Source organism: Podarcis bocagei (assembly GCF_964188305.1).
Source record: "Podarcis bocagei genome assembly, chromosome: 6".
NCBI classification, from domain to species: domain Eukaryota; kingdom Metazoa; phylum Chordata; class Lepidosauria; order Squamata; family Lacertidae; genus Podarcis; species Podarcis bocagei.
Genome location: NC_138130.1, coordinates 88,075,465 through 88,091,447, shown reverse-complemented (window position 1 = coordinate 88,091,447; position 15,983 = coordinate 88,075,465). Strand labels below are relative to the sequence as shown.

General features: G+C 40.6%; 1 protein-coding gene across 3 annotated transcripts in view; it reads left to right on the top strand.

The window, feature by feature from the left end:
* Positions 1-15,983, top strand: part of DYNC2H1 (dynein cytoplasmic 2 heavy chain 1) — a 166,216-nt gene that overhangs the window by 13,685 nt on the left and 136,548 nt on the right. For all 3 annotated transcript variants that reach the window (XM_081197607.1, XM_081197608.1, XM_081197606.1), the window contains 15 exons: positions 826-1,001; positions 2,289-2,484; positions 4,295-4,390; positions 5,420-5,560; positions 5,650-5,748; positions 6,207-6,346; positions 6,484-6,712; positions 8,169-8,296; positions 9,151-9,266; positions 9,815-9,942; positions 11,806-11,955; positions 13,380-13,585; positions 14,246-14,401; positions 14,491-14,605; positions 14,996-15,166. In XM_081197607.1, coding sequence (XP_081053733.1) covers positions 826-1,001; positions 2,289-2,484; positions 4,295-4,390; positions 5,420-5,560; positions 5,650-5,748; positions 6,207-6,346; positions 6,484-6,712; positions 8,169-8,296; positions 9,151-9,266; positions 9,815-9,942; positions 11,806-11,955; positions 13,380-13,585; positions 14,246-14,401; positions 14,491-14,605; positions 14,996-15,166 — 2,247 coding nt within the window. The remainder of the gene's footprint in view (positions 1-825; positions 1,002-2,288; positions 2,485-4,294; positions 4,391-5,419; positions 5,561-5,649; positions 5,749-6,206; positions 6,347-6,483; positions 6,713-8,168; positions 8,297-9,150; positions 9,267-9,814; positions 9,943-11,805; positions 11,956-13,379; positions 13,586-14,245; positions 14,402-14,490; positions 14,606-14,995; positions 15,167-15,983) is intronic.

Below are 15,983 nucleotides of genomic sequence, written 5' to 3'. Positions count from 1 at the left end.
GTACCAAGGATCATGAAATACCTGAATATATATATAATAGTCATCCAAAGCACTCCATAGTTGCTGCCATCTTGAACCCTGTTAATAATGGAATAGGCTCTCCTCCACACCCCTATCAGATGGCATCTACAGGTTATTGTATGGTCAGGAGGACCCAAATAGGTTATTTTGTTCTTTTTTAAAACTGCTGTTGTGGGTTCCTCAGTACAATAAACTAATGCCAAAGCCCCCTTTTAAAAAAATATGTATTTATTTTTACTGCTTGCTTCTCTAGGTACCCTGCTGAGATAAAGTAGTACCAAAAATTATTTATTGTGGTCCTTCAATATTCATCCACTTTTTTATTTAAAAAAGGATATCTATCTATCTATCTATCTATCTATCTCTCTGTCTATCTGTCTATCTGTCAATCATCTATCTATCTATCTATCTATCACTCCTGTGAGTCCATTGCTGTGATTCTGTGATGCCCCCTCCTTTTTTGGGACCCACCGATTCACAAAATATGCACACCTTTTTTAATTGGCTACATTGACTTTTACATTGCGACATTTTTCTCCTGGAGGGTTGACCATGGGTTGGTGTGACCCTCTTACTGAAAATGGCTAGGTACTCCAGTGGTGGTTACATTATTTCAAGTCTCATATAGGACACAATCTAGATTGTGCTCTGTGAGAGAAAATGTAGGTGAACAGCTCTCCACAAGTGTAAGGAAACCTGATAGTTCGAGCAGGTTTAGGCAGTCTGTAGTCTGATATTCTGAATAATAAATCATTGTCTACATGCTAAACTACACGCTGAACTTCCAATCTTTGAACGTTTCAGGTAGATGATGCCATTAAGATCGCAGAGGCCCTTCTTTCAGACCTGTCTGGATTTCACAATTTCCGACGAACTGCAGATGATCTTCTAGAACATTTTAAAGTATATGAACAGGAACAATTTGATTATTGGTCCAGGGACATTCAGGCAGGGTTGTCAAACCCCAAGTCTGGTCTTTGGTAAGTGTAAAAAAAAATGCCCTCAGGGTCCCTTCAAACTCTACAATTCTATGATTCAAAGAGCAACTCTAGAACCTGTAGTTAAGCATTTTAGTAGGATAAGGTTTGAGTCAAGCAGTGCATTTTTAAAAAAATATCTAAAGCATCTCTCTAGAGGACTAAAGAACCCAGATCATGACGGTAGAACATTTACAGAACGATTTACAACTGTTGTGGGTGTCCATGCAAATTGCAGATGCGAAAACTAATTTTGATTCTTGTTTCGCACTTCTTGTGTTTCTTGCATGAGGTTCTTCTTCTGAAATGAGCTGTTAAGTTGTAGAGTAGGAAGTAATGGCTTAACAGGGGGAATGGCAATGTTGCTCAGCATTGAGAACAGTGCAATGACTCCATCTGTTTTGCTCATAGACCCTCCTCCGCCATGAGGCAGAGTTTGAAGACCTGCACTCCAGTAGCTTACTGTAGGGGACATTGAACTGAGGGAAACTTGCACTACCTTGAATGTGCCTAGCAAAGAAAGGAGCAAAAAAGCAGTGTGGCTTCGTTACTTCATTGAGGAGAGGGGTGAGCCTCCTTCAGTAGAAATGTGTGTGAAACACAAATGATGAGTGGGTGCATTCCATTGCTTCCACTGAAAAAGCTGTAGCTGCTTTCACTGCTTTCCTCATTATGGGCTGCCTCTTTCACAGTGCTCTGAGTAGTGAGAGGAAGTGCAAGTTCTCACATAAATTCATTCTCACTCACCTGACTGCCTCTACCACCAGCTCTTCATGAAGGGGAGGGTTAACAGATGGCAGCTGCAGAGGCGCTAGGTGAGATCCACAAAGGAGAAGAGGCTTCACTGCTTCTTCCATGCGTGGTAACCCTGCTCAACATGAGAGGGTTGGGATCCTAGTTGCTTTGTTGCATGTTAGAGAGAAATAAAGTGGGGGTGGTGATGTAGGCAGAGTGGCTGGACATCCATAAAGGGCTGCCAAAAAGCCAGGAAGCAGAATAGCCGCCTGCATTCTCAAGTGCCCATGTGAAATAAGGAAGCCACGACTGCGGCACATTCTTAATCCTTCCAACCAGAAGAGGAGGTAGCAGCAGTAAAAATGTTTGGCTTGTAGAGTATATTTTATGCCTTTATTATAGTGGTGGCTTAGAATGGAAACAGCTGGCATAGGTGATAGCCAGTTCAGCCCCTACATCCCAGTTTATAGTGCAGGCTATATTGCTACTGAAAAATAATGCAGGCTATATTGCTACTGAAAAATAATGTCTAGTAATGGAAATGTTTTGGTTTAGCTTACAGGCCAGCAGTCCTGTTATGGAACTTGATCACTCTGATGGAGCATTAAAAATACATTATTCGGATCGCTTGGTGGTGCTCCTAAGAGAAGTGCGTCAACTGTCTGCACTTGGCTTTGTTATTCCTGCCAAAATACAGCAAACTTCAAGCACAGCACAAAAATTCTGCAAACAAGCAGTTATTCTCAAGCAGGTATGACACCACGAGCTACAAGTTCTGACTCTACTGAGCACTGTCAATCTGAATGGATTGGTTCTATCTAAGATGGGGCTCATGATAAATTTACCTTGAGTGTCTGCTTCTGTTACAATATATTTTATGAGAGTACAGAGTAGGGAGTAAGTTCAGCCCCAAAAGGTGTTAAAATTATATCTAGCTCTGAAACCAAATCAAAGGTTATGGTGAAATTTGAACTAAACTTTGCACCCAAACATAGATGTGCCGTTTATTTCTCTACCAGAAGATACATACTTGATGTAAATTACAGTAATATTTGTCAAATGGTGGTCCTCAGTGCTCACTGCATCCTCTGTTGCCTGCCCTTCCCGCTGGTAGTGCTGCAGCTTTTGATTCCCTGAATGCAAGTACGTAGTCATGTGCGGGAGGTGGTTAGAGAGTGAGGCTGTAGCCTGGAAATTTGGAGGGATGAGAAGAAAAGAAAGACAGTAAACAGATGATGGAGAAATGAAGTCTGAGAGAAATAATGGAAAGTGGAGGTAGAGGGCAAAAAAAAGGATGGATGGACTGACTGAGGAACAGGACAAGAGCCTGGGATTTCTGCTGTGCCTTCTGCTCCCACTGTCACACAAACCAGTGCTCCCTTTTACCCGCCTGGTCTTCTGTTGACTAATTCTGCAGCAACAGCTATCTGCTGTCTGTCAGAACATCCTGGTTTTGGGCAAGAGTGTATGTGTGTGTGTTTGTGTGTGGCAAGGTGGGTGGGGAGAAAAGATGGAACTGAGTAAATGTGGTTGGGGGACAGGGAAGATTGCAGGGGAATGGTCTCTCTGCTTTAGAGAAAGGACCAGAGGAGGCACTGAAGGAAATTTGAGAGATAAAAGTTAATATTTAAAAATAAATAAAAATGAAGTGAGAACAGAGTGGAAGGGGATAAGAGAAGGAAGTTGTTATAGTAGGAAGAAGAATGTGAAAGACGCAGAGAGGATGGATGAAAGAGAACACCATGGAGATAGAAAGTTTGAAAACATCTTTTCTCCGAAGGTGATGAACACATGGTGTGATGGGTTATGTTGCCCTCTTGTAATGTTCAACCATTCACTGTGATGTTATAATGGACTCAAGTGATTTGGCTCTCCCTAGTGCAAGTAAATAAATTAAAAAGTCTGAGCATATCCTGGACACAGACAATTTTGAGGATTGTCTGACTGATTTTTATATGCAAGGCAAATGGCTTAGTAATAAATAGTGGCAGAATGTATGCTGGTGTCTTGTGATTGAGGCTAACATTTCAAGCACTTATTGTAGAGTATTAGCTGTAAATGTTTATCTAGTTTAGATATAGAAGCAATAAAGAAGTGGATATATATGTGGCCATTGTATCGGAGTCTCATGGTGTTTCAAGTTATTAGATTGACGTTGCAATCTTGTGCACACTTACCTTGGATCAAGCCCCCTTGAATACAGTAAGACTTAACCTGTGGTTAAACATGCATATGCTTGCACTATGAGTTGCTTTTCTGTTTAAATGAAATGGAAACAATATTCTAAAGAATAGAGAAAAATACATTTAAATTTAGACGTGGTGCTTATGCATAACAGACTTCATATGTTCTTGGTATGAGCTTTCGTGTGCATGCACACTTCTTCAGATACACTGAAACAGAAGTTTCTGAAGAAGTGTGCATGCACACGAAAGCTCATACCAAGAACTAACTTAGTTGGTCTTTAAGGTGCTACTGGAAGGAATTTTTTTATTTTGACTATGGCAGACCAACACGGCTACCTATCTGTAACTGAGACTTCATATGCTTTGTGTTTATAGGTGGCACATTTTTACAACAGTATTGATCAGCAGATGATTCCAAGTCAGAAGCCAATGATGCTACAGTCTGCTTTAGCATTTGAACAGATAATTAAAGTAATATAATTTTTATTTTTCAATATTTTATTATTCACGGAAGCTGTCTTGTATATTTCCTGTTTTGTATATTTCCTGTGCTGTCTGTTATTGTTCAGTGTGTCTGATTACATCTCTTCTTGTCCATGGGTATTGATGGTTTGCATGAAATTTCAGAAGAAGTAGAGGAGGAAATAAATGCCTTTGTTGTAGTAATCATGTTGTTTGAAACATATGTATTTGCACCAGTTTGTTTTCCTCTGGAAGCCATTGTTAGGGAAAGTGGACTTGAGCATCAGTTCTCCTTCACTGGAGCAAGTTATCCCAAAATGGATTTACCCCTACTTGCTCTATGTCAGTCACTACAAATATTTAAGCTTCTGTTAGTGGAGATCTTACTCGGTTTCCAGTCATGTCTGCTTTATTTACTGGGACTGCAGTCCTATTCACATTTACCCATTGTTGTCCTGGAGTTTTAAAACTCCTTTGGAGCTGGCATGCTTGGTGATATTTTAATATCGATTATATGCCCTTTCCCTCCATAACTGCATGTTCATATATGCTATCCATCTATTATGGAGCCCTAGAGTTGAAACTATAAATGGCTCCTACTACAGTGTCAAGGCAGAACAGTGACATTGATAAGGTGGTTGTTAGTGGAATTCATAAAGCTTTGAAACTGTAGCAGAATTGCAGTGGTAAAGGGGAAAACTTGTCAGTTTCATGTTTTCATTCATGTATGTCATGTGTATAGCCAGACTACAGCAGTATTATACTTACACAGCTTTGATCATCGTCTGTGCAGATAGCCCAGTTACAATTTCATGGTAAAAATGATAATCCCCTGTGTCTGTTTCTCCTCTTATTTCTCTGTGGAGCAGCAATTGCATTGGCACATGAGAGGACAGGGAATGTTTTTCTAGCAGCAACTAACAGGAACTCAATTGAGAGTAATTTTATTTGCCTTGAGCATTGGCAGCTCTCCCTTTTATGAACAAACAAGTAAATATTTCTACTTCTTCATTTGCATGCACTTCCTTTCTTTGATAGCATTCGAAAGCAGAGGGACAGATAACATGGGATAATCCTAAAGAGCTTGAAGCATATATCAAGAAGCTTCAAATTGCAGCAGAACGGCTTGCTACTGAAAACAGAAAATTAAGGAAATGGCATACTAATTTCACAGAAAAGGTATGCTTGACTGGCATATATTAATTTGCTTTATTTCCTTCCACTTGATTGATGACCACATTTAGTATGTTTTGAATTCTTCTTGATAGGTTGTTGGGCTCATGAACATAGATCTGCTTCGGCAACAGCAGCGCTGGAAAGATGGCTTGCAGGAACTCCGAGGGGTGTTTTCCAACCTTGAGTCCCAGGCATGGTTGCATTGTTACTTAACTGCCAGTACTATTTAAGCAAAAATAAATACACGTGTATTTATAGGTGAACGTGCGGAACTTTTTGTACAAAATGTTTGTTAAAAGTTCATCAAGAATATGGATACATTTGGAAATAGACTAGGTTCCTTGTTGAGGATCCTGCTTGCTTTGTGACTCACTGACTGGCCTGAACCAAGGCATTATCACACATAACTTTCCTTACTGTTCCTGGGAAGATTCAAAAACTAGATAAGCCAGAGGGATTAGTTCAACTCTCTGCTGTACTGTAAGATATACCATAGATACCAAATCCTCTTAGTTGCCGGGATAATCTTTTCTTGAAAAGGAAGGTGGTTTCTAGGCAGTTTTCTGAGTCAATTAGTTCTCATGGTGAACGGCTTCTATGGTTAGGACTTCTTAACCTTTGACTGTGTTCTAATATTGTCAAATGATAGGGTTTCCTTGCACGTGACATGAAAGCATGGAGGCTGCACTGGAACCATCAATTGTATAAAGCTCTGGAGCATCAGTATCAAATGGGCTTGGAAGCACTCAATGAAAATTTACCAGAAATAAACATTGATCTAACTTACAAGTAAGTTTATTTCTTTCAGTTAGCAAAATCAACAACAATACGTACATTTCCATACCTGCTAATATAGTAATTGCAACCTGGCTGGTCCATGGTATGTGATTCTAATCGCTAATGTATTTTAAAAACATTTTTTTCAGACAAGGAAGAATACAGTTTAAACCTCCTTTTGAAGAAGTACGAGCAAGATATTATAGAGAAATGAAGAGATTCATATCTATTCCAAACCAATTTAGGGGCGTGAGTGAAACCGATGAGGAGTGCATTTTTTCTGTCATGACTGAAAGAAACGCAAGTGGATTTCTCACCACTTTCAGTAAAGCGGAAGACTTGTTCCGAAGATTGGCAGAAGTTGCGGACCCATTTAAGGTGCAGAGATAGTTGCATTTGCTTCAAGGGCTTTTAAACATGGGCTTAGAAGCAGCTTAACCTTCATTTATATTCCATTCTGCTTAGTCAAGCACCTGAGTGCTTCTTCACTTCATGTTGCAATCACATTTGTTGCAGGTCATGTATTTATATTGCTTGCAATAAACATGTAAGGTATATAGATTAGAAATGCATCTCTTAAGGGCATGCACTAGAGTGTGCTGATTGGCTGTGTCTTCCTAGCACATGGCTGCTGCATGCTAATTGATGCACATCTGCTATTTGCTTGAACTTACTTACTCAGATATACAGTGGTACCGTGGGTTATGTACTTAATTCATTCTGGAAGTCCGTTCTTAACCTGAAACTGTTCTTAACCTGAAGCAGCACTTTAGCTAATGGGGCCTTCCGCTGCTGCCGCGCTGCCGGAGCACAATTTTTGTTCTCATCCTGAAGCAAAGTTCTTAACCCGAGGTACTATTTCTGGGTTAGCGGAGTCTGTAACCTGAAGCGTATGTAACCTGAAGCGTATGTAACCCGAGGTACCACTGTAAGTTCCACTAAGATCAATGGGAGTTATTTGTAAATTTGCTTAGAACTTTTGTTCTATATATCAAATATGAAATATAATAATTGCTGTTCAAATTTTATGATTATTAGAGATGGATTGCCCACAAATATTCAACAAATGTTTAGTAGGAGGTTCTTAGGTGTGGCTATGACATGCTAACCAGTCGGATTTGGCTGAAGCAGTGCAAATATGGTGTATAAAGGAACTTCTGTTATGAGCTTCAATCCCACAAGGCGCTTAATTTGAATGTCAGCACTTGTGAACTAGAGTTCTTTCAGAATTTTCTTTCGGATTAGCTGTCTGACCTTAAGTGTAGAGTTTTGGAGGAGGAATTTGAAAAGAAGCTGTGGGAATGTGGACATTGTTTCATGACCAGCTGCTTAAGAAACAGCTGGAACATATGAATCTCAGCTATTGTGTTTAAAATGATTAATTCACCAGAGGTGGCTTTAAGTATACACTGTGTGTGTAGACAGGTTGTAAGATTTCTGAAATGTCCAGATAGGTGGTAGGACAGCGATCTGAGACTTGCAAACACAGAGGCCTTTGGAGTCCTGCAGTTCGTTCTCATTTTTTTGGCCCCATGAATGCGTGGCCATTTAAATAAACAGTGTACCTCCTCTATCTAGCATGAGATGCCATCATGGACAGTGAAACTGCAGGGAGTGTATACCTACAGTTTCTGGTATGAAAAGATGGGATTGTGCTTTGATTTATGATATCAAGGGTTCATGTAGGTAAGAACCGACTTCATCAGAGTCATTTGAGTCATGCTTTGTTTGCCTGTTTAGAAAATTAGCATTTTGTTTTTAAAAATATGTTGAGTATCTTACACAAAGGACTTTTCATCTTCTCTGTTATAAAAATATGGATGCTACGGCAAAGGACTGGGTTATAATTGGACAAGTCGATATGGAAGCTCTGGTGGAGAATCATCTTTTCAATGAACAGGACTGGGAAAAAAATTTCAAAGCCCTAAAAGTGCGAGGAAAAGAAGTGGAGCGCCTTCCAAGGTATTGTACCCTGGAAGAACTATAAATGAGTAATAAGTTCCTGCATGTGTTAGTTTTGATAGCATGGACTGTATGAGCAAATTCATTTTATGCCTGAATAATCTGTCAGTGGAAACTGGGAGGTGGAGGAATCTCATTTGGGGTAATTTTTAGTGTGAGTGGATGTGGAACAGATCAAAGTTATTAGGCATACTCATGCAGGGAAGTACTTATTGAGGTAATTTAGTCACAGGATGTTTAGGGCTATAGTGATTAAAACCAGAATCTTGAACTGAGTCTCATGATAAATTGAAAATCAGAGAAGCTAGTGCCAGGTCAGTCTAGTCAAAACCTCTCTAAAGAGAGTTAAACCATAATTGGAATGATTGGAGTGTCTGATGTAGAGCAATGTGGGGCAGCCTTCTGGTGTCCCAAAAAGCTGAACAACTTGGGGATCCACATGAATGTTATCAGTACTCATTCCCCTGAATTTGAGTTTTCATGCTCTGTACTCCCCTCCCTTTGCCCTGCATACATGAGAAGAGCTTTCAAATAAACTAGTTTCTTGTTCGAGTCAAATTTGAGAGACTTTAGTTTCTTCTAATTGTGGTTAATTAATGAACCAAGCTATTAAACCACAAACAGGTTTATTTATTCATAAGCAATGCAAGAAGCTTTCAGTAATCTCTACTTGAATGTAAAAGAGATGATGGAGGTGTGGGAGAAGAGTCAAGGTTTGTTCAGGCTCATGCTTATAATGACAGCCCATGGTTTGTTGTTACAAATGGACCATATTTCAAATCTGTACAGTTTAAAGTTTATTTTAAACTCTGTATTCTATATTATTATATAATTGGTTGTCTTAATTCTTGAAGCACTGTGAAGGTCGATTGCATAATAGTGAATTGCAACCCTGTGAAGTCTATGATTGATGATCTTATCCAGAAGTTGTATGATGTTCTCGTGATGTCTTTGAGAAAGTCCATACAAGGTAATGCTCAAAAGAGAGAAACGTTCTTGCTGAAGTTTTAGAAAATAGCAATAAATTGTTCACTCCTGCTCCCTCTGTGAAAAACAGTTACCTTGCATAGCATTATTTTAGATATCAGATATGTTGTGACATATAGTGACTCTGGTGGGCGTGCTGGCCTGGCTTTTGAAAAGTAACATTTGTGCACTTGGTTGCATCATCCATAATAACCTTTCATAATAAGAGCGATGATTTTGTATATTAAACAGTCTTATCCCACATCCATCTTTTGCTGCTCAGTAAGTAATATTAACTGCAGTGGGACTAAGCATTTTTAAGTAATATTTCACCAATTAAACTGTTTTGGGTTGTACTGTTATTAAGGGCTGTGCGTTATGTCTAGTTACAGCCCCAGTTTTTTAAAACTGTTAAAATCCAGTACGATGCTTTTGTCCAGTTGCTTATGCTGTTTTCCTTGTGGGAAGAAAGAAAGAAAAGACTATCCCCTTGGTTTAACCATTTGTGTTGTGTTAAACCAAAACTTTTGTTTTCTATTTTCCTTTGTTTAGGTCATCTACATGATATTTCTTCATTTCTCAATGATGCCATGAAAACCTTGATAGCAAGGCCCCAAACTGTAGATGAAATAACAGAAGATAATTTAAAATATAAAAACCTAAAAGACAAAAAAGAAGAGGTAATTTTTTTTCTGTACTACCAAGTCTCCCCTGCACAGAGGGGGTTGTTGTAGGATACAACAGAGGGCCAGTGCGGTGTAGTGGTTAACAACAACAACAACAACAACAACAACAACAACAACAACAACAACAACAACAACAACAACAACAATAATAATTTATTATTTGTACCCCGCCCATCTGGCTGGGTTTCCCCAGCCACTCTGGGCGGCTTCCAACAAAGATGAAAAATACACTAAAATGTCACATATTAAAAACTTCCCTGAACAGGGCTGCCTTCAGATGTCTTCTGAATGTCAGGTAGTTGTTTATCGCTTTGACATCTGATGGGAGGGCGTTCCACAGGGCGGGTGCCACTACCGAGAAGGCCCTCTGCCTGGTTCCCTGGTTAAGAGCGGTAGACTCGTAATCTGGTGAACCAGGTTCGCTTCCCCGCTCCTCCACATGCAGCTGCTGGGTGACCTTGGGCTAGTCACACTTCTCTGAAGTCTCTCAGCCCCACTCACCTCACAGAGTGTTTGTTGTGGGGGAGGAAGGGAAAGGAGAATGTTAGCCGCTTTGATATTCCTTCGGGTAGTGATAAAGCGGGATATCAAATCCAAACTCCTCCTCCTCCTCTTGGCACTGCATATGGGCATTCAGCATGCCAAGTGGTCATGGTGAATGGGAGACCTTTCATATCCCTGTACAGTTCTCCTCGCTCTGCTTGGTCAAGGACACAAACATCAGGCTCTTGTTCCCTGACCAAATGGAGGTGCCTGGCCAGGTAGGGGATATGGGATGTGATCACAGGTCTATTGTCCTTTGAGTGAATGTGTATCTCAGGTGGGGTGAGCGCCATCTAGTGTTTGCAGGCAGGATTTCAGTTGAATAAGAGATTTCTGCTGTCGCCTGGCCACCTGCTACCAGTTTTTACTTCTGCCTTCATGCTGAGAGTTTTTTCTGTGCTTGTTTGTGGTTTAAAGAGAGTGGTGTTTGCAGTGCCATTTGCATGGGGAGTAGGACTGCTGTGTGAGCCTGGGCCTGTTTTATGAGGGCCCCTCCATTGATTTCATTCTGTGGCTTGACTTAACAGCACCCTTTTTTGCTGGTGGAACTTATGCCAGGTTGCCAGATCAGGTTACCAAGCTGAATTGGTTTTGTTATTGTTTAGTCGTGTCCGACTCTTTGTGACCCCATGGACCAGAGCACGCCAGGCACTCCTGTCTTCCACTGCCTCCCGCAGTTTGGTCAAACTCATGCTGGTAGCTTGTTGGACGCCTTCCGACCTGAGGGGCTCATCTTCTAGCGTCATAACTTTTATATGCCTGTTGCCTTTGTCCATGGAGTTTTCTTGGCAGGGATACTGGAGTGGCTTGCCTGTTCCTCCTCCAGGTGGATCACGTTTGTTCTAAACTCTCCACTATGATCTGTCCATTTTGGGTGCCCTGCTTGGCATAGTTCATAGCTTCTCTGAGTTATTCAAGCCCCTTCGCCATGGCAAGGCAGTGATCCATGAAGGGGCGAATTGGTTTAGCACCCAGTATAAGGCACCCCTCCCATTCCTGTCCCTTTCCCAACACTCACCTGGAGCCTTCGCCTTTTCAGGACCTACACTGACCTGAGATCCACCAGGATCAGCTAACTGATGCCCTGATCAGCCAGAGTGAGAGACCTAAGCTGCCATATCTGTGTCTGAATGACAATTGTACCCAAAGTCTTGCTCAATATAAAGAAAACTAAAGAAACTTGGAAAACTGTTGGGGGCAGTTTATTGCAGTTTGAATAAATCTAAAACAAAGGTTAATGTTGTAGTATTTACTGGCATAAACAAATACGTTGGCGTTGACAATTTTACTCATTAAAAAACCTTCTTTGTTTAGATCTTCCGTCTCTTTCAAGAAGCAGAAGGTAAAAACAAACTTCTGCGAACTGTGGCTGGTGGGGGCATTGAAACAATTGGCAACCTGAGAGCTACGTGGGATAAATTTGAATTAATGATGGAAAGTCATCAGCTTATGATAAGAGAGCAGGTAATTTGGGGTGGATTGTAAACGTTCCCTCCTTTGACTTACCTTTTTCAGTTGTGCATGAACATCTTTTGATTCTGTCAGATGATTCTGTAGGGATGGGACTGTTTTTCAGCTTGAGGGCAGTATTTCCTTGGGGGCAACTTTCTGGGGGCCACATGCCAATAGCGGGCAGGGACTCGAGGCAAGAGTGGGGAGAGCAACACGTGTAAATTTTACCTGTGTACATTAGACTATTTCCTGCACACCCACATCCCCCCCAGTCTTCATCAAGCAAGAGTTGTTAACAGAATAGCGTGCTGGATCAGGCCAGTGGCCCATCTAGTCCATAGCTGTCAATGTTTCCCTTTTTTAAAGGGAAATTCCCTTATTCCGAATAGGATTCCTCATAAGAAAAGGGAAAAGTTGACAGCTATGATCTAGTCTAGCATCCTGTTTTCACAGTAGCCAACCAGATGCCTGTGGGAAGCCAGCAAACTGGGCAGAACGTTTTTCCAAACTGTGATTCCCAGCAACTGGTATAACATTCAAGGACACGTTCAAGCCATGCAAAAGTGCTCTGCATGTGAAGCAGAGCTGTAGAGAGAGTTGCAGGGGCCAGATAGAGAGGCCTGGAGGTCTGTATTTGGTCCTCAGGCCTTCAGTTCCCGGACCCCTTTGATAGTGTAACTTTGGTTTAGAGGGCCATAATGCTTTTGCCAGTACTGTGGTATCTTAGTTGTCAAACATAATCTATTCTGGGAGTCTGTTCGACTCCTGGAACTGTTCGAAAACCAAGGCATGGCTTCTGATTGAGTGCAGGAAGCTCCTGCAGCCAATTGGAAGCCACGGAAGCCGCATCGGATGTTTGGCTTCCAAAAAACGTTCGCAAACCAGAACACTTACTTCTGGGTTTGCGGCGTTTGGGAGCCAAGCCATTCCACAACCAATGTACCACTGTAGAGTGTTCTGGACTGCTCAACATGTTTTGCAACAGGATTTTGGAGCAAGGACAGCTGAAGAGAGGAAGTGGGGAGGGAATGTTGTTTGGGACCCCCCATGAATTTTTACATGGCAGAAAAATATGTCCAGAGGTTGACTTTACATCAGACAATCTAAAAATATTATTAATAAAAGCCTATAGCTGTGAACACAGATGCTTCAATAACATGTTCTTTGAGGACCACTTGACCCACTGCACAGCACCAAATGTGATTTTGCCACCAAATCCACATTTTACTGTCGTGAGTTGGCTCTGTGACAAGTGTATCTACATAATTCCTTTTCTGTGAAATATAAAATATGGCGATGCTAGTTTGAATAATAGCTACTCTAATATGTCTGTAATGCACTATTAGGCAGACTGATAGCATCTGTCTGCTTTTAGTATAAGCTTTCCAAGGAAAGTAGTAAGATTTTCATTTTAAACCTCACTCTTTGTTCTTTAGATTGAAGTGATGAAAAGTAATGTGATGTCACGTATTCATACATACTTTCAAGAGCTGGAGAAGTTTAAAGCTCGCTGGGACCAGTTAAAACCCAAGGATGATGTAATCGAAACAGGTCATCATGATTTGCTGCAGAAGAGTGCTGAGACCATAAAGGAAAAGAAAATTGAGTTTGATGAACTTGAGAACACAAAACAAAAGTTAATGTATGTTTATTTCTCCATATGCATGAATATAAATATTACCCTAGAAGTGGTGTCTAGCACAGGTGAGGGGGTGGTGGGGTTAGTGATTTGTATTTGTTATTATGCATTTTGTGTTTTTTATCTTGTATTTTTATGTTGTGAACCGTCCTGAGATCTATGGATGAAGGTTTTAATAAATATAAACAAATAATAAATAAAATAATAAAGTCTTGTAAATACAATTTTTGAAAGCAAGTTAGACAATAATGAGCAAAATATAACCATGTATAAAGTGTCATTTCCTGAAATTGTCAATTCTTTGTCTTATAATGCTTAAATAGCAAGGCAATATATGTGGTAATTATGATAATTTTGGAATGGAAAGATCTTGAATTTTATATAGCTTTGCGTAAAAGATATATTGTGAATGCAAACATCCACATTAGCAGAACCTTAAATTGTTCTCCTGGCCAGGATACTATTGTTGCCTAGAGAACTTTAGTTATGTAATAAAAATAAAATGGCCCAGTTAATGGTTTGAGAGCAGCTGATATTTCAGCATTGCTGAAGCCATGTGGACAGAAGCCCCATTTAGCCCAGTCTGAGCTCTTTAAGGGAAGAGGGGGATATAAAATTTTATCTGGGATACAATTTTAACATTGCCATGTTCTTTTCCTTCAGCAATGACTGCTGTCACTTTGAGTTAGAAGAGCCTGATTTCTCTTTAGCCGATGAAATACGCAGAGACATTGAGAGCTGTGCAGAAATTTGGGCATTATATGAACAATTCCATGAAGGTTTTCAAGAAAAAGCCAATGAAGACTGGATTACATTCAGGTCTGTCTTTTTCTCGAACTGCTGGCATTCCTTGGTTATAACAGTAGTTGACCCATTGTGAACTTTCTTTGGCATGTGTTCCATTGCAGAAGCAAGACCTACTTGTTTGAAGAATTCTTACTGAACTGGCATGACAAACTGAGAAAGATTGAGGAACACACTATAATGACTGTGAAGTTGCAGAAAGAGGTTGACACATACAAAGTAAGGTGCTGAATTTAAAAGGGGAAGAAAGCAAAAAGGATGTAATGGAATACTTTGTACCAAATTTATGAGAGGTGTTTTTATATATAAATGTATATGTGTTTATGGAGGGTTAAGTTCAATAGTTGTGCAAGAAGAAGGCATCTCATATTAATTAATTAATTTTTAACCAACCCTTTCTCGCAAAAGGAGCCCAGGAAGATAAGGAATTGTTCTGTCATGTAGAAAGTTAGATAAATTTTGAGCTTCCTTCCAGATTTTAATAATACTTTGCATGCATATAACTGTTAAGTATTCAGAAGAATAATCTAGTTATGTGTCTGAATGTAACAAGGATATACTAAAACGAGGTAGACTCATACATATACATTTATTTATTTATTGCCAAAGATGACGCTTCCTGTCTTGAAATACGTTAGAGGAGAACATCTGTCGCCAGATCATTGGCTGGACCTCTTTCGTATTCTTGGTCTTCCCAAGGGTACTAGTTTAGAGAACTTGGTGTTTGGAGACCTTCTAAAAGTGGCTGATGTCATCGTGGAGAAAGCAGCAGAACTGAAGGCAAGAATTACTTTTCAAAGTTGTACTGTGAAGCAGAAAATTATGTGGAGCAGTTACTTGGCTATTGAAACATTTTTGTAGTTTCCGTTCTTTTGTGGTGCTGAATGGAGGGCATGTGGATCAAAGTTGTCCTCTAGTGTCCAAAGCTGGGAAACACAGTTCATTCTCAGTGGGTAACTCTCTGGATCAGAGGAACGCGGGTGGCGTTGTAGTCTAAACCACTGAGCCTCTTGGCCTTGCCGGTCAGAAGGTCAGCGGTTCGAATCCCTACAACAGGGTGAACTCCCTTTGCTCTGTCCGAGCTCCTGCCCATCTAGCAGTTCGAAAGCACACCAGTGCAAGTAGATAAGTTGGTACTGCTGTGGCAGGGAGGTAAACAGCCACATGACCTAGAAAGCTGTCTGTGGACAAATGCTGGCTCCCTTGGCCTGAAAGCGAGATGAGCGCCGCAACCCCATAGTCGCATTTGACTGGACTTAACCATCCAGAGGTCCTTTACCTTTACTTTACCTTACCTTACTCTTTGGATCATAGAATCATAGAAGTGTAGAGATGGAAGGGATCCCGAGCATCATTTAGTTCAAACCCCTTGTAATGCAGGAATCTCAACTAAAGCACCAGTGACAAATAGCCATCCAAAGTCAGGCCATTTGTCCATCTAGCTCAGCAATTTCCTGTCTTTTGCCTGGATCAGGTGTGTGTGTGTGTATACACACTCCTATTTTGTGGTCCTGTTTTTCTAGTTTTATGAGTGTGTGAGTGACTGCTGCCTGGAGAATGAGCAGCAGGTTTCAGATTCCTTTAGATCATTTCCTGA